Source organism: Mus musculus, chromosome 6 (genome assembly GCF_000001635.26).
Source record: "Mus musculus strain C57BL/6J chromosome 6, GRCm38.p6 C57BL/6J".
In the NCBI taxonomy this organism is placed as follows: Eukaryota; Metazoa; Chordata; class Mammalia; order Rodentia; family Muridae; genus Mus; species Mus musculus.
Window position 1 is genome coordinate 108,490,246 of NC_000072.6, and position 21,005 is coordinate 108,511,250.

At 44.1% G+C, this 21,005-nt stretch overlaps 1 protein-coding gene across 19 annotated transcripts in view; it reads left to right on the forward strand.

The window, feature by feature from the left end:
- Positions 1–21,005, forward strand: part of Itpr1 (inositol 1,4,5-trisphosphate receptor 1) — a 338,034-nt gene that overhangs the window by 277,163 nt on the left and 39,866 nt on the right. For all 19 annotated transcript variants that reach the window (XM_006505623.1, XM_017321407.1, XM_006505627.1 and 16 more), the window contains 4 exons: positions 3,456–3,648; positions 8,863–8,985; positions 15,632–15,807; positions 20,450–20,614. In XM_006505623.1, coding sequence (XP_006505686.1) covers positions 3,456–3,648; positions 8,863–8,985; positions 15,632–15,807; positions 20,450–20,614 — 657 coding nt within the window. The remainder of the gene's footprint in view (positions 1–3,455; positions 3,649–8,862; positions 8,986–15,631; positions 15,808–20,449; positions 20,615–21,005) is intronic.

The window sequence follows — 21,005 nt, forward strand, 5'->3', positions numbered from 1 at the left end:
CACAAGGACCCAATTCCATGTCCAGAACCCACATAAAATATCCAGGTGTATTATCATGCACTGTGGTCTCAGTGCGTCTGGGAAGGCAGAGGTAGGCAGATATCTGGGTTTGCTTGGCCTACTTAGAGACAGGTCCGTCAATTTTGGAGGGAGAACTGCCTCCAAAAAGGGACAGGGTGGAGAAAGTGCCTGATGATTGATAGGCACCAAGGGTTGGCTCTGACCTCTCTCTATGTATGTACACCAGTACCCACCCGCACATAGGAACATACATGCACATGAAGTCTAGCAGAGGGACCTGTAGATTATAGGAGGTCTGTTCAGAAGGAATGGAATCCAGAGACAGAGTGAAAGAACACAGGACTGAACCGAGCAGCTCCCAGAGGGAGGAGCTTTCCTGGTCCCTACAAGGAACGAACGACGAGGTAAGGGGCACTCAGGAGAAGGCATGCTGACTGGAAGGGAGTGAATCAGTGTGAAAAATGTGCACGTCAAGAGAGGAAATCACGTACACACTGTCCTGGAAAGACGTCTGCACTTCATTCTCAGAGCAGTGGAATTGCCAGCATTTCTCCCACAGAAACCCCACCATCCTCTATGCATCCTAACAGGACAAAACACTCAGTGACCAGCTCCACGGCATAACATCATCTCTACCTGGAGAGTGCAGAAGCAGCTCTTCCATAACGCTCAGTGAGGATGCTGACTTCTCTCACTCTCAGGCTCACAGCTAGAGTATGAATCCCAGGCTGTCCCACCCCTGATCTTTTATGTCACCTGCATTGTCTTTTAGAATCTGAAAAGAAACATGTCTGACTCCAGGGTCTAGATAGTCAGGATATTGTACCTTGTTTTGCTAATGGATTTATCATCATTGTCTGTAGAGGGATTCTGTAGACCTAAGGGACTGGTTGGGTGCAATGACACCTTCAGGATGGAGGCTCTTGGGAGTCTCTTCTTACCTGCTGTCTCAGCTCTCCAGGCCACCCTGATGAAATGCTTCGTTTGACCAACTCAGTCAGCCAGGCCAAATGTATAGTCTGGAATTATTGATTCTGGCCAGAAGCTTAGCCAGAAGGCCAGCTAGCTCTGTCTTCTTCATCCTTCAGGAGATAAGCATGGCAGTGGAGAACGTTAAAGATGAATAGAATCAGGAGGTATTGTTCAACTCTCTGGCCCAGTTGAGAGAAGACTGAAGCCTGACCGAGAGAAAAGGCATGAACAAAGTGTCTTACTACTAGGGATAGAGAAGGAATGCTATTCTGTCCTCCTGATTCCCACCCACCGCTAAATCTACCCAAATAAGGAAATTTTAAAAACTGTTCTAGCCTCAGAATCCAGTCCTTGCCTTGCCAGGACCCTCCCTTTGATTCCCCCGAGGGCTATGTATGCAGATCTGAGGTACTGTGCAGATCCGAGGTACTGTGGCGTAGCTGCTTGGGCTTTGCTAACAGACTCTGGACTCTTCACTCTTCAGCCATGGAATGCAATTCTTGCCAGAAGTCTCCCTCTTCCTTCCCTTTTCCTCATGAAGCCAGCTGCATACCTCTTCTGTGCTTGGGTCCTAATGCTAGTCTGTGAAGCAGGTAGCCACTTCATAACAAACATATGGAATAGGCCCTTGAGCCTGTGTCCCAGGCAGGTTCTAGGGATTAACCACACGCTACACTTCCAGTTAAACCAGGTTGGCTTTGAACCAAAACCATTCTAACAGCAGAGTGATTCTGAGCCCCCCACACCCCAAAACCTGAGCTCTAGATAGATTCAGAAGGCCCTGGTATAAAGACCATTTTCCTCTGTACTTAATGCAGTCAGAGCTGTGAGAACCTGTCTGACCTCCATAAGAGTTTCCCACTCCAACTGGGCCTGAGTCATCTTTCTTGCCCCATCAGGGAACAAAGGTATTGAGAGAGGGAGCAAGCTCTTCCTGTCAAGGGCGTCAGCCCTGGGCTTCACCTGACCTCCTCAGCTTCTGGAGAAGAATGCAGAAAGGCCAAGAGGCCATGTCTCTGGTGTACTGCTGCCTGTGACCTTTTAGAACTCTCTGCCCTTGAAACTGTGACTTAATACTGTGTCCTAAAATTGGAAACAGGCTACTCTGGAGATGGAGCCCATCTAAGGAGGAAATGGAACAAACCTGCAGCCACCCACCCCTGCTGCAGCACAAAGCCAGTTTAAGGAACACTGATGTCCTCCCAGAGGCAGTGGGCATATTGGTTCAGATGTCATGCATTCTAGACATTATGACAAGATGTAAGAAGTCATTGCAACTGTGGTAGAAAAGCAAAGGTCTGCTCTAAAAGATCTTATTCAGAGTTAACCCAGTTTTGCTATCTGAGAAAGAATAGTGGGTGAGGCGTATACTATGACCCAGCATTGCCCTATCTAGCATGATAGCCATCAAGCTGTGCCTGTTAAATCAAAATTAGATGCAAGCAATTATTCTGTTGCTCATTTGCGGTAACTGCATGTGCCTCGTGCTTGGTGGCCTCTGTGACTAGTGGCTGTCCTCGTGGACACACCAAGAACTGCCCTATCATTATAGAAAGTTCCATTGTACAGTACCAGCCTCTGCTGAATGTTCTGAAGCACAGTATAAATTGTTCCAGATGAAAGCTGATCATATCTAAAGGAAAATGAGAAATGGGTTTCCCATCTGTTCATTTTGATCAACTAGTTTTTACACTCTGCAGTGTTGGTGTCTATTGCTGCTGAGTTTTAGCTTGGCTGAGCTTGTCAGCTTGTGAAATTGAGCTGGTTGTCTTTAAGCTTATCAGTTGTTTGTTGACAAGCACTTCAGCAATGTGTAGTCATGGTTGTACATTGTTTATCTACAGTCTCAAGACAGCATCATTTTAAAGTACCTTGGGAGTATGTAGAGTTGTAACTATAATACTTTTTTTAATTCTAGTGATTATTTTTTTATTAATGATTATTTTTTTAAAAGAAATTCCATGCTACAGTCATAAGATTAAAACCAGTATTTAAAAGTGGAGGAGCAAGCCAGGCGTGGTGACTCATGGCTTTAATCCCAGCACTCAGGAGGCAGAGGCAGGTGGATTTCTGAATTCGAGGCCAGCCTGGTCTACAGAGTGAGTTCCGGGACAGCCAGGGTTACACAGAGAAACCCTGTCTCGAAAAACAAACCAAAACAAAAAAAACCAAAAAACAAAAACAAAAAAAAAGTGAAGGAGGATTAAGATGTTAAGGGGGGAGGTTGATCATATTTTCATATTTAAATGAATGGAGCATGAGGTTAAGCAAATTCATACAGACTTTACAAAACTTTTATGTTGGGAGTGTGCATGCACAAATGCACACAGTTAAGGGCTCTCAAATCAGACAGATTCATATTATCCTGAGCCTTGAAATCAGAGTTCACTGCCAATAGCAAAGAAAAAGAGTGTGTGTAAAAGACTTTGAGAATAGCCGCTTACCCTCCATGTTAACCCTAGATTGTCAGACTGGACCGGACAATGGAACAGATCGTCTTCCCTGTGCCCAGCATCTGTGAATTCCTGACTAAGGAATCGAAACTTCGAATATATTACACCACAGAGCGGGATGAGCAAGGTAGCAAGATCAATGACTTCTTCCTGCGCTCCGAGGACCTCTTTAACGAGATGAACTGGCAGAAGAAACTTCGAGGTGAGTCACAGCGCGTTGGACACGCTCTGGGAATGTACAGCTCTGAGGCTTCACACCTGCCCAGGGGAGTGCGTGCACCTCCAAGGACAAGCGAGTCAGGAACGGTTGGTGTTGGTGTGCCCCTTTGAATGCAGAGAACTTTGGTATCTTAATATCCAGGTTCAATCTAAGGGCCCTAAATGGACTACATTCACACAGCATTTGATTCGATTGGCCTAGGAGCTTCGTGGATGGCTTAGCGTGCCTGTAATTTAGGTGTTTCCCTATGGAAACTAATTAGACAGAGAAAAGCCCAGGCCTTTTCCTGCCCTGGATGGTTCCCTCGGGCTGAGAGGGCAGACTGGCACACCTGTTCCTGAGACTCTCTCTCTTCCCTCTGATGGAGTAGCTCAGGGTCAGAACTCCCAGTCATTTTATAGGCAGTACAGTTGTTTGCCATCTAAGATACAGCGTGGCTCACCAGCAGGTCCCATGACAAAGCCAGCCAAGTCAAATGAAGATTACTTGTCTAAGGCACATTTATAGCGCTTCCCCCAGAGGGCTTCTGGACTCCCAGTTTTCATTAGCGTTTTTAATGTGATCCTTCAGCACCAGCAGTGTACTTGGCAGCAGCTGTTGTGACCAACTTTAAAGGACCGTGCTTTATTTGTGTGTGAGTTGGGAGCCAGGATTTTTTTTTTTTTTTCAATTTTAAAGCCAGGCTCTAGTTGAGATCTTTGAGACTTTCTGCAGGGTGCGGCCAGGGTAAGAGAGAGCAGTTTCCGGGACCGCTTGGGGCAGAGCCAGGCCTGCCATCCTCACCAGGCTTACCTTCTGCCTTCCTCCTTGCTTCCCTTGCTCTCCTGCAATGAGAGGAGTCGCAGGTCCTCAGCACCGAGGAGGGGGAGAAGTGCTCTCTATTTTACCTCCACCATCCACTGCTTCTGTGGACACAGGCAGGCAGCGTACCCATCTCCAGACCCTCTGGGAGCCGGTGGGTAGGCAAGATTCATTTTCTCCCAGAGAGGCTGCCTCATTGTTCCAAGATTTTTAGTAAATTATAGCTAATGCCTTCTCTGGTTTCAATCTTCCTGGCTTTTGAAAAATAGTGTTTGTTTTAGGGAAGTTTAAAGACAACAATACTTGTCATCTAAAAATTTTTAATTGCCTTCAAAGCTATAGACTAAGAGAAAAATGGAAAAACAATAAGTGAATTAAACAAAGCAAGTCTTTAGAAGGGGAGAGATGTACTCATTAGACGCCGAATTAAAATAGAACTCACTGCTTTTCCCGAGCAAGTTACTTCTGCCGAGTGTGCACTTTTCTGTCGTGTTGGCAAAGCTGGCTTACCTTTGGCTGAAGTCATGAAGGTTGTGATGGGTGTGATGGGAAGTCGGTAGGCAGTTCTCCCTCAGTGTCTGTCTGTCTGTCTACTGATGTGAGTGTTTTGTAGTGTTAAGAAATCAGTATGGGGCTGGAGAGATGGGTCAGCAGTTCAGAGCCCTGGGCAACTCTTGCTGAAGAACTGCGTTCACTTCCTGGCATCTGCCTGGCCACTCACAACCATCTGCAACTCCACTTCCCAGGGATCTGACACACCCTTTTGGCCTCTGTGAGTACCAGGCATCATGTGATACACATGCATCCATGCAAGCTAGACGCCCATGCATATAAAATAAAGATCAAGACATTTGCTTTTTAGAAGAAATTGGTTCTGCAAACGTTTTAATTCTAAAGCAGTTTAACACCCAGTTTGGTTTGCTCCACAGAAGCCCTTTCCTGCTTTCTTCTTGAAAGATACACACACACACCCTTCTGTGCATACACATGCTTTTCTCAGGCCATCCCTTTTCTGACACTTGAAGATCACACATCTGGTGAAGAGAAGACTCTAGGCCGTGGAACCCAGATGACAGAGCAAGAGGAAGCTAAGAGAGAGTTGGTCATGCTGGCCATTTCTTGCTTGGAATTTTCCCTCGTGCTTAGTACATTAGAGGTAGCATTTGCTTGTGTGGAGTCCTAAGTCATCCAGAAAAACCTAGTTTCTTGAAAACAAACCAGGAACCACTGTGACGGAGACATGCCCTGGATGCAGTTATTTAAACAGCTTTGTCTGTCTCGGGTGCCAGCGTTCTTCCATTCTACTGGTGTGTGACAAGTATATCACTCCAACTAAATTACAATCCTTAGGAAAAGACAGCATGCTGCAAGGTACGGTGGGGGACTTGGCAACATGCATATTTCTTCCTGTGGGAACTAACGCTCTGTAAGAAGACAGGCAGCATAAGTAGATTTTTAAATGGCTACAATATGAAGCTGATTATGACCAGGGTTATAATCAAGCAATGACAGGTTACAGAAGTATGGGGAAAGACTTGAAAGAAGGGGATGAATGGTGGTAACATGCAGCAGGATTTGGATTGGCACAGCCTAGAAGATTAGGGGATGGGGAGGTATGTTCTATTGCCTGCTGCTTCGATATCAAACTCCTATGCTTACAAGGACATGAATGTACTATCTGATTGTCCTGGAAGTCAGGTGAGGTTCTCACTGAGTTTAAAAAAAAAAAATCCAGATCTGGATAGGGTGAATCTTCTGCCTCCTCCTTTCACTAGAAAGACTTTGTCAGTCCCTTTTGTCATGTAACATAACACATTCGCAAGCTGAAGACTGAGGTTTCAGACATTGTGAGCATCAATGTATGTTAATTGCTTTAATCATTCACAAAACACAATGGCTTAAAACAACAAATACTCATTTTCTTATAGTTTCCTGTGGTCAGGAGTGGCTTAGCTGGATAATTATATCTCAGAGTCTTTCATTAGGTCCCCACTGAGATAATGTCCAGTGCTGTTGTCATCTAAGCACTTGCCTGGCCCTGATGAGTCCACTTCTTTGTGCTCTCTAATAGCTCTGTAATCAGGGCATTCCTTTCTTCTGCACATAGACATTTCCAGTGAATTTGGGGAATCTTCATGGCGTGGCAGTTGCTTTCTTTGAGTGAATGATTGAAGAGCAAGAGTGAGGAGAAAGCCACAGAGCTTTTGTGACCTGCTCTTAGAAACCTCATGCCTGCCTGCATGTAAAGTATCCTCTTCATATCAGAAGCATAGCATAGGTACAGCCATACTCAGGACAATGTAATTAGCTGCCCCTCTTAAGGTATTCCGTCAAGGAAAGACTTACATTGAAGACTGGGGCATGTGCTATCTCCCAGCAGAGGGAGAACATGGAAAGCACAGTGCGTTTGTGGGAACTACCACAAGGTTAGGTTGTAGAAGCAGCTTATGTGGAGAAGGGAGATGGTTTGGAGGAGGATGGGACTTAGCCCAATGTATCATAGGAAGTGTAAAGATACTGTGGATCGTTAGCCATAACTGTATACCTGGATTAATAACTGTTTGAGCTATAGAACTGATTATTTATTTGTTTAGATTCAAAATGAGAGCGTAATGAATATTAGCTTTGAGAAATTAGACTTATTTGTGAGCTATATACCCTAGTTAAAGATCATTTATGATCGCTGTACTGAGGGGATATGTTCTCATGCAAGGAATGCTGGCTTCCAAGGACCACCACAGATTTCTGCTAGCTTTTTGTATTTCTGGACTTCTTATGAGCTTTTGATGCATACGTGAGTGTGGAGAGGGTACTGTCAGAGTTCCTGAAGCTGTCTCTCAGCCTTAGGAGAGACAATCACCAACGTTCAGCCATTCAGCTCTCCTGACCTTTTCAGGTGTTTTTTTTGTTACGTGTATCACAAGTGTCCACTTCGGTCCCCAAAGAAGTGCCAATGGCTGCTACAGCCAGACGAGATGAATTCTCATCTCCAGTTAGCTTCAGCAGGCTTGGGATGCATCTCAGTTAGACAGTGCTGGCCTAGCATATGTGAAGCCCTGGGTTTGATCCTCAGCACCATATAAAGTAGGCACAGTAGCACACAGCTGCCATCCCTGTACTCAGCAAAAGAGGTGGAGGATGAGAAATTGGAGGTCATCCTAACCTGTATGGTTGGTTTGAGTCTACCTGACCCTACTTGGGACCTTGACTCAAAAAAGGATTTCATTTTTGTCTCACGACTATTTTACAAAATATTACATTGCTACCTGGCAGTTGACTGGATTTAGTCAGCTCCTCCATTGAATGGTGACATTAGCCATCTGTCTTAGTCCCTTTTACTAACTCCAGATGACCACTAATTGGGAAAACAAGATCGTGAATATTTCCTCCAATGCCTGGGCATTGGTTTCTCTTATTTTTTGAAGATGAAGAATTTCAAACTAGATGATTGCTCATAGCTCTGTAACTCATCAGTTTTGAAACATTGCCCGTGACCAAGTTCCAACATGGTTATCTCAGTTACTCAATTACCAGGGACCTCTAATTGTGCCGTAACTCTCTGGGATGGATGTTTCCAAAGGCTTGGCTGCTGTCCTAAAGTTTTACGAAGAAGATTTCACTGGTGGGGAGGGGGGACGAAATAGAGTTCCTGTCTCACATATCCTGTGCTGTGCTCTGGAGTAGAGGGAATGATATCCAACGAGACTGTCTTGTGGAAGCTGTCCCCTGCATGGCCACGTCAGGATAAACTTAGAGCGCTGTGTCCTATCTTTTCTCTCCTGGAGCTTTTGGATGTAAACTCCACTGCTAACCCTATCTGGTTTCCCCAGTTCCTTGGTTTTGAGATCAACTATACCATTTGAGGGAAATGGCAAGTGAGTTGATGGTGAAAGGGGGGTAACTGTCCCGCACAAGGGAATTGATGGGGTGTTTAAGTGAAGAAAATGGTACCAGGCCCAGACAGAGGCTCAGCTTCACCAACTCTGAATGTTCTGTCTCTCTGACATTTCTAAAAGGCTAATTGAATTCTTGGGCATCTCATCTGGTACTGGAGATCTGGGGGAGACCCAGAAGTTCAGTATTTGAACTCTGGCTAACCCTCAGATTCCACAACTGGTGGAGTTGACAGGGTACGAAGGACTTTTCGATGGCCCAGCCTTTGCCCTTCTCTTCTCCCTTGTACCCCAATGAAGCTTCTGTTCATGAGTTCTCCAATGACCTGATGTCATGTGACTGTGTGCCAGCTCTGAAACAAATTCTTGTTCTTACTGTTGGGATCAAGACTGGGAACAAGAGTGGACTTGTAGGGATCTAGCAGAAGTAAGGGCCATGGCAAGCTCTAGCCCTCTGACATGCAGCAGTCAACAACCTCACTGGCTTCATCTGTTTCCACAGCCCAGCCTGTCTTGTACTGGTGTGCCCGAAACATGTCTTTCTGGAGCAGCATCTCCTTCAACCTGGCCGTCCTGATGAACCTGCTGGTGGCGTTTTTCTATCCATTTAAAGGAGTAAGGGGAGGTAACCATACCTTTCTTTCTTTAAGTGTTCTGCCTTATCTTTTTGAGACACCGTCTTGCTAGAAGTACAAGCTGGCCTGGAACCTAGGCTCCTCCTCTCCTGCCGTGGCCTTCTGGTGATAGGCTGTCATCCTGCTTTTTCTGTTTTTCTATGGTTTCTATTGCTGTCATAAAACACCATTACCAAAAGCAGTTTGGGGAAGAGAAGAACTTCTACATCACAATCCGTCATTGAAGGAAATAAGGGCAGAAGTCCTGAGGCAGGAGTCAAAGTGCTGTTCACAGGCTTGGTCCTCATAGCTAGCTCAGCCTACATTTTGATTTTGCTAACAGAGAATTGCAAAAAATCACAGACATGCACTACATTTTGATATGTTCGTTTCTTAAATAAATTAAATACTAAGTAATCCCATTGGCATCCAGGTCTAAAATAAAATGTTATTAAAATCTTATTTTAAAAAAAATTCTGAAGCCTGAGAATCCAAATTTTGAGTACCCAGGACTACTTGCCCAGGGGTCAGATCAACCTCAGGGATCAATCATCAATCAAGAAAATGCAACACGGTCTTGCCCACAAGCCAATTAGATGGGGACACTTTGTTAACTTATGTACCTTCTTCCCAAATGATTCTAGCTTGTGTCATATTGACATACAACTAACCCGCATACGGGCGTATTCTACCATAGCTGGTTAAATATATTTAATCTCAAAGAAATAGCTGATGACTTCCGGAAGGCTGTGTCTGGGTCTTAAATCCTGTCACTGAAATCTTTAGTGCCATTTAGGATCCCAGTTATCCATTTGCAGATAAGATGAAATGCTAGCTTTTACCCAAGATCTAGTTTTAAAGTAAACTTAAAATTGTTAGAAAGAGGAGGAAGAGCTATTGAGACTGTCAGAAATTGTCTTAAGCCCCATGTCCTACATACAGAGAAAGCATGCATCCAAGAAGTCAGGAGAAACATCTCACCAAGCTAGTTAGGTGCATAGCTGATCTCATAGCATAGATATAAACAGTCAGGCTACTGTATGTTTTCCCATACTGTGCTTCAGAAATGATTTTCAACTAAAGACTAAGAAGCCTCTGGAATGTTTTTTCCCTTTTGCAGGTCAGAGGTAAGGCAAGTCTTGCGACTGTAGCCAGTACTCCTTGAGTGTTTAGTCTGTGGAGAGTTGCCTGCGACCATACGTGGATTTCCCCCACCCATCCTCTCCTTCCAGACGCCCACATGAACCTTCAACATATTTTGATGAAAAAAAGGCAAAGATTAGGACAACACTTATCTACTGGGGACCATCAACTTGATAGCTGGCATTTGAGAGCCATTGGCACTGTGGTGTTCTGGTGGCAGACATGAAAGGCTCCTCTTCTGTTAGCTATTCATGTCCTCTCTCTCTCCTCACCATGTTAGGGACGCAATGGAAGCCCTCATGAGTGCTAGGCAGGTGCTCCAGCATGGGATCTTGTTCCCAGTCCCATGTAGCCCAGTTTCCGGGAAGGTTGGTTTTTAGCTAAGTTTTTCTTTGGAGCTTTTTGGCCCACCAGTTCACCTTTAGATAGAACAACCTGCCTCCTGTATGACACTTAATGGGATAAAGAAGCCCCAGAGTCAGACCCTGGAAAACACTGAGAATATTTGAACTGAATAATACAGTCATAGATCTAAGCAGCACATGTGTAATAAAAGTATACTTAAGGACTTTAAAGTGATAACATGTTGTATAATGCCACACACCCTTTCAAGGACTTAACTTTTCTGTTTGGACTTAACTTACATTGAAGGCACTTTTTGAACGGCCACTTCTTCACCAAAGCACCATCTAAACACAGACCCAGGGTGTGTGTGGGGGGAGGTATGTATGTATGTATGTATGTATGTATGTATGTATTTTCTTTAGATGCCACTTTAGGTAACATGAGGGTTAATATTTGAAAAGATTTGATCAGAACAAAGGGCTACAGTTTTTCTCTGGGGAGTTAGCTCCTTTAACAAAGATTCTAATCAGTGGAGGTGAGAGTAGTCAGGGAGTCAGCACAAACCTCTATTGGTGACTACCCGTTCTCCTTCCAGCTCAAGGACACAAGAAATTACTGTGTTCCTCTCAGCCGATTATCCAGTCATTTCTTTGGCTGAGCTCTCCTCTGCCCTCCACTCCTCTGAAGATATTTCATATAGACATTAATGATTCACCCCAACTGTTTTCTTCGCTATTCGTTTGCACCAGCATCCAGACCAGTGTTTGGGGACAGTGAGTTGACACCCTTCACCTTCAGTATTAGTCTTCATACTGTATAATTCTAGCTATGGGTTTGCTGGCCACTGGTCATGTGACTCCGTGCAGGCCTCTTTGGTTACTCCTTGATGTTTCCTGTATTATAAGATGCTGACAGTGAAGAAGATGTTGAGGCTTTGATGTGGCTTCAGAAATGCCTAGAAGGCACTGACAAAATAGCTTTAGAAGCCTATCTCTTACCAGTCAAATCTGAGACCCCTTGAACGAGGTGATGGCTGAGATCTTTCCAGCTCTATGGTGATACACTTTGGATATGGCGCCCACCTTTATTAGCCTGAAAGTCACAGGGTTTCCTTATCAGACTGTGGATCATGGGCTTCAGAACTTCATAGCAATGGACTTTCTGGAAAGCAGTGTCAGAGCTCCTGGGAATGAAAAGAGGCTGATCTGACCCATGAATCCCCTTTTACTGAAGCGCATTTGTAACATGTGTTCTGGAAATTTTCTGTGCTTAGCACCAACTGTTTTCAGGAAAATGGTTGTTTTCATACTGCTCAGAAAATATATCTGGTTAATTGGTCTGCAAATGCCAGTGTGAGATCAGTATGTGTTAGACTCTGTAGGTGCAGCTTAGTAGTAGGATGCTTGCCAAGCGTGACCAAGACCAGGATTTGAGCTCCAGCACTTCCAAAATAAAATTTTCTGTGTATGTTTGCATCACAGTATCTTTCTAAAAACAGGATTGCTAAAAAGTACCTCTTAGATGTTATAACAATCTAATTTTGTACAGTGCTGTGGTTCTGTGGCTTACATGACCTTTGCAGCCAAGAGCAGCAGTGGCCTTAAAAGCTCCTTTTCAAAAGCATCGTCCCAGCCCACTGAGCCACCTGTCAGAAGCACAGCCCTGGTGCAGAGTCAGATACTGCTCGATCTGTGAGCATGCCACAATGGCTCAAATAAAGACAGTATGGCTCCTTAAACTTTCTTATTATTGAAACGTTTTAACTTACTCATGAGTGGAAGGAACAGCATGACAAACTGCCATGTACATCAGCCCAGCTTGAACAATTAACATTTTGCTAAACTTGTTTCCTCTAGCCCCCCACTGTAATTTTGAAACATTTTAGAGAAGTTTAGACATTTTGTTGTTTTGACCATAAATATTTCAGTGTGCCTCTAACTTATAAGCATATTTTAAAATATATATAACCATCAGGCCATTATCATATGTAACAAAACTAACAGTAAATCTTGTAATAGTCCAAATTCACATTTCTCCAGCTGTCTCCAAGATTTCTTTCTAGACCTAGTCTCCTGGAGTCTAGCACTAGTTTTCAGGACCGAGTTAATAGCATCAAAAGAGCAGGTTCTTACCTTGGCCTCAGGCCTTGGGTGCAAGTGTTGTACCAGCCATATTTATGGTTAAGACATTGAGAATCTTTTAAAAGCCAGGCTTTGTGGAATGGGCTTTCTTTTTTTTTTTTTTCTTTTTTGTTAAATTCCAGCACATAGAAGGCAAAGTCAGGCAGCTCTCTGTGAGTTCAACCCCAAATAGTTCTAAGACAGCCAGAGCTACATAGTGTGGCCATGTAGTGTGGCTACATAGTGTATCCAGAAAAAAGAAATCTATTTAAAAATTTTCAACATTTATGAGCTAAAAGGTAAGCCAGAGAATGGAGGAAGACATCTCCAAAGACTATCTCAATATATCAGGATGTAAATGCAGATTAAAAACACATAAAACACTGTAATAGAAAAACTACCACATTAAAAGAATGGACAAAGTATTTGCTCATATGATTAACAGAAGATCTAAGGATGACAAGTGGGTATGTGAGAAGATAGCCAATATCTAGAGTTATCAGTAAAATACAAATTAGAACAGTGATGTATTTCTATAGACCTGCTAAAATGGCTGAATCACAAGACTGTTAATATCAATGGCTAATGAAAGGCAAAAAAAAAAAAAGTGTGGTTGCTTTGGTTGGAAAGTAGTATGGCAGTATCTCACAAAATTGTACATTCTGTGTAAGAGCCAGCAGTCTACTTCTCTTGTGTTTCTGCAAAAGAAATGATAGCATCATTTCCACTCCAAGATTTGCACTTGAATGGTCTAGTAGCAACATTCCCAGTACCTCTGGGATGACCACAGACATCAATCCACCTAGTGAATGAATAAATAGATTATAAATTGCTGTACATACATAGTGCGGACTATTACTCAGCAGCAAAAACAATGAAGTGGGAGTAGCCACCATGATTCTTTAAGCACTTGTTAGTCACACCCAAGCCTACCTCCCAATACAGTTATTTCTCCATTTTCATGAGAACTGCAAGCGTATAGTAACAGGAAGCACACTGGTGGTATCCGGGAGTGGGGTGAGGCAACACATGAACTGCAGAGACCTCTAGGCAGCCTGTCAGGGTGCTCGTGTTTGTCAGGGTGAGCACATTCTAGGTCTTGATTGTGGCAACAACATCCTGTGATGGTCATATAACAAAAAACTGTCAAAATTCTTGATCCATGCGCACAGTGAGTTACTGCTTTTATTTTAACATTAGCTGAAGACTGTTAACATTAAAGGCATGTACTTCCAGCCGTTTCCTAGGTCACTTCGGATAAAATGCATAAAGACTGGATTGCTTTTAAAGTAGAGGTACTGCACCAACCTAGGTTGCTAGAGTGGGCTGAGTGAACGGTAATTAATGAGAACAGGAGAGACAGCAGGATGTGTGACAGTTGTTACATGTGCACAAAATGCTAATTTGCCCCAAGAAGCCACGTTTTTAGCTTTTATCAACCTTATGTACCTTTGTGCCCATTTCTTTTATTTTCTGTGCATGAGGTATACGTGGTCACATGTGTGTGAGCACACGTGTTTATGCTTGTGTGTGGAGGTTCAATATTAACAATGCGTGTGTTGCCTGACCATTCTCCACTTTGTATATAGAGGCAGGGTCTCTCACTTGAGCCCAAGCTAGTCTACCTAGCTAGCTTGCTCAGGGGATTGCCTGTCTCCACCTCCTACTCAGGAACATTACAGGAGAGCCACCACACCCATCCAACATTTACACAGACAGTGGAGAGAGACCTGAACTGCCACTTTGTGCCCATTTTAACCAGCTTTTCTTCCTTAAGGATGTTGAAAGTGAAGGGGGAAAAGATAAAGGCAAGTGGCTGGCTCTAGGGGGACAGTTGTTGAAGAGAAAATGCCTCAGGTGGCTGTCACTTAGCTGGAGAAAGAGCAGCCACCTGCATAGGTACCTCCTCTTGAGCTGGGCTACACTCCTGGCTATTCTAAAGAAGAAAATCTCCTTTATATAAGTGTCCTGAATCATGTAGCCCTGCTTGTTTACATCCGAGGGAGACTCGGAATGTGACAGCATTTGCAATAGGGGTGTTTTATTTTTTTTAATGAGTGTTTTACAGAACTGTATTTTTAGCCACGTTGGCTCATGTTATGTAACCAAGACATCTCGTGGGACACTCTAAATAGAACCTGAAATAGCAAGAGATGACAAAAACTGGTAGAAGCTCGTTATCTACTGGGTTAATCTAACAGTAGATGATGCTCAAAAGCCGGAAGTCGCCTTCCCCCTTCCCTTGTGAAAATCAAATTGAGCCATGGAACCTGCAGTTTGAATTCACAGGTCTTAAATATAAGTAAGCTTAGGCTTCCAGTTCCTCCTTCCCCTAAAGTGAATTCTGACCTGAGAATGAGTTTTATTTATTGAGTGAGAATCTGGTGTGTCCTCTGTGCCACATACTTTCCTCAAGAGTCTAGATAGAAGACAGACAAGTAAAATGATGGTTAGCAAAAAGCAGCATTTGAGGTTGGGGAAATATTTCAGACAGTAAAAGCACTGGCCACTCTTCCAGAGAACCTGGGTTCAATTCCCAGCACCTTCATGGCAACTTACAACCGTCTGTAACTCCAGTTCCAGGGGATCTGGTGCCCTCATACAGACATACATGTAGGCAAAACATGAGTGGACATCAAAATAAATCTTAAAAAAAGAAGGAAGGGAGGAAAGAAAGAAAATAGTAGTATTTGAGCCAAGAGTGTAGTTCTGTGGGTAGAGCACTTCCCTAGCATACCGGGCCCTATAGGAATAACCAGGAAGTATGGTGGCATAGCGTAGGAGGAAACACTTTGCAAGTTCTTTGTAAGTAGGAATGACTTACCAGAAATAGTAATGGCTCGGCTAAACCCAAAATACACAGGAAGGCCAGAGAATTGGGGGGGGGGGGGTGCATAAGAAACATGAATGACTGGGAATCTAATGAGGTAAAAAAATCAGAACATCGTTTAGAGAAGTGACTGAAGAAAATGTCATTAGACCTGTCTTACTCTGTCACCTAGATGTCATGAAAACACAAATTCCAAAGACGTCTGTATTGTCTTTCCAGGAACACTAGAGCCACACTGGTCAGGCCTTCTGTGGACAGCCATGCTCATCTCTCTGGCCATTGTCATTGCTCTGCCCAAGCCCCACGGCATCCGGGCCTTAATTGCTTCTACAATCCTACGACTGATATTTTCAGTTGGGTTGCAGCCCACACTGTTTCTGCTGGGAGCTTTCAATGTAAGTATGAATCGCTTTGTAGTACAGTTCTCATATATGAGTAAGTAGGAATGCTTTCCATTTTGTCCCTAGCATCTTGACTTTGGTTTTCAATCTAGAAAAAAAATGCTATCAGTCTCCATCTTCCTTTGACCTCTTCAGGGTGAATTGAGTCTCCCGGGGCATCATTTGGGCCTCAACATGACCTTTCCTTGGGAGTATCCCTCTCAAGAGCTAGACAGGGACAGTAGCAGCCATCGAAGTTCAAGTTAGTTTGGTCAGTCTGACCAAAGGTTTGTTTAGACCATAGGTTTTTAGCCAGCAAATCAAACGATCAAATATTAACATAGCACTTGGTTCTCAAAGGGCTCACATAGAAAAGAGGGGAGAGGTTAGAGGGACTGTTCACAAACAGACAGAGCAAGTGGTGAGGGAAGGAGAAAATGACAGGTGACTATTTAGATGTCAGTGGAGTGCTGTCACTATAGTTGAAGGGATGTCCAGGGTCCTTAGGAGATAGTTATGGCTGAGGGAAGGCTATAGGTGGCATGGGACTCCTGCATCTTGGGAATCTCAGAATACCTTCCTTTGGCTTTGGTTTCTATTCTAATCATGTAAGAAAGCTGACGTGAATGTACAAAAATGGAAGTGTCATAGAAAAGTGCGGGCAATACAGAATCGTGTCAGGTATCCCGATCGCTAAAGCGTCAGGGATTCTGGCCAGATAAGCACAGAGAAAGAAAGGCAGCGGGTTTGAAATTGTGTTTTGTTGATTTGGTTTCGGTTTGGTTTGGATTCTTGAAATATTCTTGCTGTAGAGCCCAGCTCAGCCTTGAACTCTCTGTGTCCCAAACTGATCTTACATTGACTATGTAGCCCATGCTGACCTCCAATTCATGATCTTCCTGCCTCAGCCTTCCAGAGTGATAAAATTACAAGCATCTGCCACCACACCTTATGAAACTGTACATGAAAGAATAGAAAAGGTGAGGCCAGGAAGTGCAAGACTCAGGAAAGCATTTTGCTTGTCTTAGGCTTCATAGGCCTAAGTGGAGCAATAGACCAGAGAGCCGTGTTAGGGAGGGGACTAATCCTGGAACACTGAACTCTGGGGTAAGTTCATTGAATGTCTTCCTCCAGGTTCACATGTGTTTCCAGAACATCATTCCATGGTGGTAAATGTTGGGTGAGGAATTAAAATAGAGGGTCAATGGCAAAAATCCATTAAAAGTGTTGTAACTGCAATAAAGACTTAAAGAATAAGCCCAAGACTCTGAGAAAGGGAACCTTCGTGGCCATGTTTCCCACATGCCTGTAGCTTTGCTGACGAGTCAGTGAGACTGATGCGGGGGGTACTCTATGCGCCTTGGTAAATGCTTGCAGTGTTTTGAGCCAAGATTATCTTTTCAAAGACATCCTAGAAAATTCATTCATCCATGTTATGTAGACTGGGGTGGGAGGTACTGTAGTCAGAGAGGCCCTTGGGGCTCTGCCAGTGCTTTTGATCAGGTGTGGTAAGGCTGAGTCATAGTGTAGACATAAGAAACAAGCTGCAGGTGTCTCAGTGGTGAAGGAAAGAACACCATGGGGTAGGCAAAAAGGCAGAGCAAACAATGAGGAGGTCTTTTTCTTCAAGCAAAGAAGTATTGTCTTAACTGGGTGGACAATGAAAGGAATAAATTTATTTTGTGTATTAGTTGCCTTTCTGTTGCTGTGACAAAATGCCAAGACAAAGGCAATTTATAAAGCATTTAATTGGACTTTCAGGGGGCTGAAGTCAATTAATGGGGGAACCAAAGGCTTGGCAGCAGGAATATCTGAGAGTTCATATCTTGAACAAGCAGGAGGCAGAGAGAGCAAACTGTGAATGGCTCTTGTCTTTTGAAACCTCAGCTCCTCTCCCCACCCCCAGCCCACCACCATGTGACGAACTTCTTCCAACAAGGTCACACTTCCTGATCTTTCCCAATTAGTCTACCAACTGGGGTCAAGTATAGAAACACACGAACCTGGGGTGTGGGGGCTATTTTCATTCAAGCCACCTGGGTCTGGAGGCTGGGGTTCACGTGTGTACTTGTGTTTGTGCCAGTGTGTATGCAGGCCAAATGTCAACTTTAGTGTCTTTACTCAGGAGCCATCCACCTTCTTATTTGAGACAGGTCTCTCACTGGCTTAAGGCTTGCTGAGTTGGCTAGGTTCAAAAGCACCAAGGCTTCCCTGTCACTGCCTCCCCACTGCCTCCCCTGTATGGAGATAGCAAGCATACACCACCACACAAGGATTTTTTTTTTTTTTTAACATGGGTTCTGGTGATCAAACTCAGGCTTACATGGGAAGCATGTTTACAACTGAGCCATCTCCCTAGTGTAAAAAATATAAATTTAACACTAAGTTTCCAATCATGGGTGGCTGGGGCAATACTATGGCCTCCGTCTAAAATGAAATGATGCAACAATGCATTCACATTGTTCACTTATAATGCCTGAGGTGGCACGACATGCCATTACTATTAGCTCTGACAATTGTCAAAGCATGGGCACAATGGCAAAGAGAGAGAGAGAGAGTTCTAGAGACGGTGGCATAGGTTTTGTGTGCTCTGAGAAGTTGTTTCAGAGGGAACACAGGATAATCAGATGACAGACAGGACAGATGGATGGAAAGAAAAGGTATTAATTAGTTCCTCAGAATGTGTGACTATTTGTTTCTTTTTGTTCTGTCCTTTGATCATTCCACAGACAACACATCTTTGACAAAGACCATTTTCAAGGAAGACTCAAGTTAGACAATTGCTATTTTTAATACATTAGCTGAGGAGGCCAGGACAGCTATCATAAATAGTCACTTAGAGTTTTGTTTTGTTTTAGCAAGATATACTATTTGGTGTGTATGGGATAAGTAAGAGTGGCTGAACAAACAGGTGAAGGCTAGGGGAAGAGGCTAGGGTGCTATCCAAAGGATGACTCACTGAGGTTAGGGTTAGGACAGGCTCACCAGTCTCCTGCTAGAGGAAGCCAGATGGATGTGCTCAGAACATAAGACATGGTATATACTGACAGCATCCCTTAGAGGTAGGGCAGGAAGCTAGATCAAAAGCTGGTCAAACAGTCAGTGTGGAATAGGGGCAATAGACTGAGTCTACAAACAGGAGATACTTGCTGGAGCGGCAGTGAATGTTAAAGAGGAGATCAAGTAGGCTGAAGTGGACTGTTGGCCTGTTCAGATTTTTAGAACTTGGGTGTGTAGGAGGTTCTGTGGTGTCAACTGGACTATGATCATCTCTCGTTTCTCCAAACCCCTCTCTCTAAACCTCCATCCAGAGTCAGTCATGCTCTGCTACCCTGTAAGGAAATCTCACCCACAGGGTCAGAACTCAGGGGAAACCTGGCCGATTGTATGTTGAGGGTGCTTGAGAAAGCTGGAGGTTCTCTGTCCGTGTTGGTGTCCTCCCTTATCTGATTGTCAAGGAGTTGGCTTACACTGGCCTGCAGCTTAGCTGGCAGGATGTCTGTGTGCCTGGTGCCAAGGGAACTAGAGAAGCAGAAGATGGTTTCCCCAAGTGCATTCAGAGTGTTCTTTCTAGCTTTTCTGTCAGCCTGTTAATGGAGATGGATTTCCAGGCATGGGGTATATGTTCACATACAAATGTATTATCTAGTAGGTAAGTCAGGGACCCTTCAATAGTGGGTGTCAGGAAACCCACGCTAGATGAAGCAGAGTGGAAATGCATTGGTTCATTTTGACATAGAAAGCAAGAACCTGGCTTCAGGTATAGCTGAATATGGGGGCTTAGGCAGTGGCATCGGGGCCCAATTCTTTTGTCCCTTAGTTTGGCTCTGTGTCTACTGAATGTTTGTGATTTTATGACCCACGGTGGGGTAAGAAGAGGACAGTAGCCCTAAACTCATATTCCCTTCAGGTTCAAGGTAAGTAGAAAAAAAACAAAATTGTCTTTTGCTATAATCCCAGGGGAGAAAAAAATGCCTCCTGGGTTTTATTGGCTCATTTGGTCACATGACAATCCTTGAACAATTATTATATCCAGAAGAATATAATGTTGTGATTGGCCAGATGAAGCTCCTTCCCGACCTCGGGAACTGGTTCTTGAAAAGGGGTGGATCCCCCATGGGAAGGTCAGAAATCGTTCCCTGAAAGAAGTACAGGACAAAGAGCTCATCCTGGCAAAACCCTGTTTTTGTTTCTTAAGAAAATGTTCATCTTACTTGTGACTGCAGAAGCCAAGAAAGTTGAGCCGTGTCCACTTCTCACTAAGCTCAGCCCCTGTAGTGTCTGGAATGGAGCCAGCTTAGATAACGAGCTTTAAGCATGCTGATCGCAGAGTTCACAGAGACGGGTGACTTCTGTATCTGACTGACTCATACAAGAATGTTAGAAATGGTTCATTTCGAAAACCATCATTTCAGTATGTGTTAATTTTGTTTTTGCCGTACACAAGTGCTGCTTGATTGCTGGTGCACTTGAAATGATTTGACTACTGTGTAATTTGTATTATGCCTGAAAAGCAAAGTACTGGAATGACTTGGAGTCCCAGGACAGTTCTGAGAGAGCTTGGTGGGCACTCGGTGCTAAGGCTCCTCTCAGGTTCTCACGCCTAGTTGAGCATGGTCTCTGCCATCTGACTCTTCCCACCACCGTCTGTTCTCAGGTCTGCAATAAAATCATCTTCCTGATGAGCTTTGTGGGCAACTGTGGGACCTTCACCAGAGGCTACCGGGCCATGGTTCTGGATGTGGAGTTCCTCTATCATTTGCTGTATCTACTCATCTGTGCCATGGGCCTCTTCGTACATGAGTTCTTCTATAGCTTGCTGGTGAGTACCAGGGGTTCACATGTGGAGAACTGTGTCATCTCTTATCACAGACCCCCCACCTTCTAATCACAGCTACTGGGCCTGGTTCTATAATATCAAGCTCCAACTGCATCCGATCTTGGGAGGATCTGAGAGGAAAATGACATAGGAAACAGGGCAGCTCCAGGGAACCTGGCAGTGCAGGATCTCATCATGTCCTGTATGTGGCACATCTGTAGTTTCCACTCATGGAGGAGGTGCCTCTGCAGTTCAGATGTTTCCTATATATGTGTCCATTTCTCTCACTTGGGAAGCACTTGCCAAGAGGCATATGTTTGACACAGTCACCTACAGTCCTCTGCAATCTGTTTCTCAAGGCAAACATGTCAGGACCAAAGTAAGAGCAACTTGC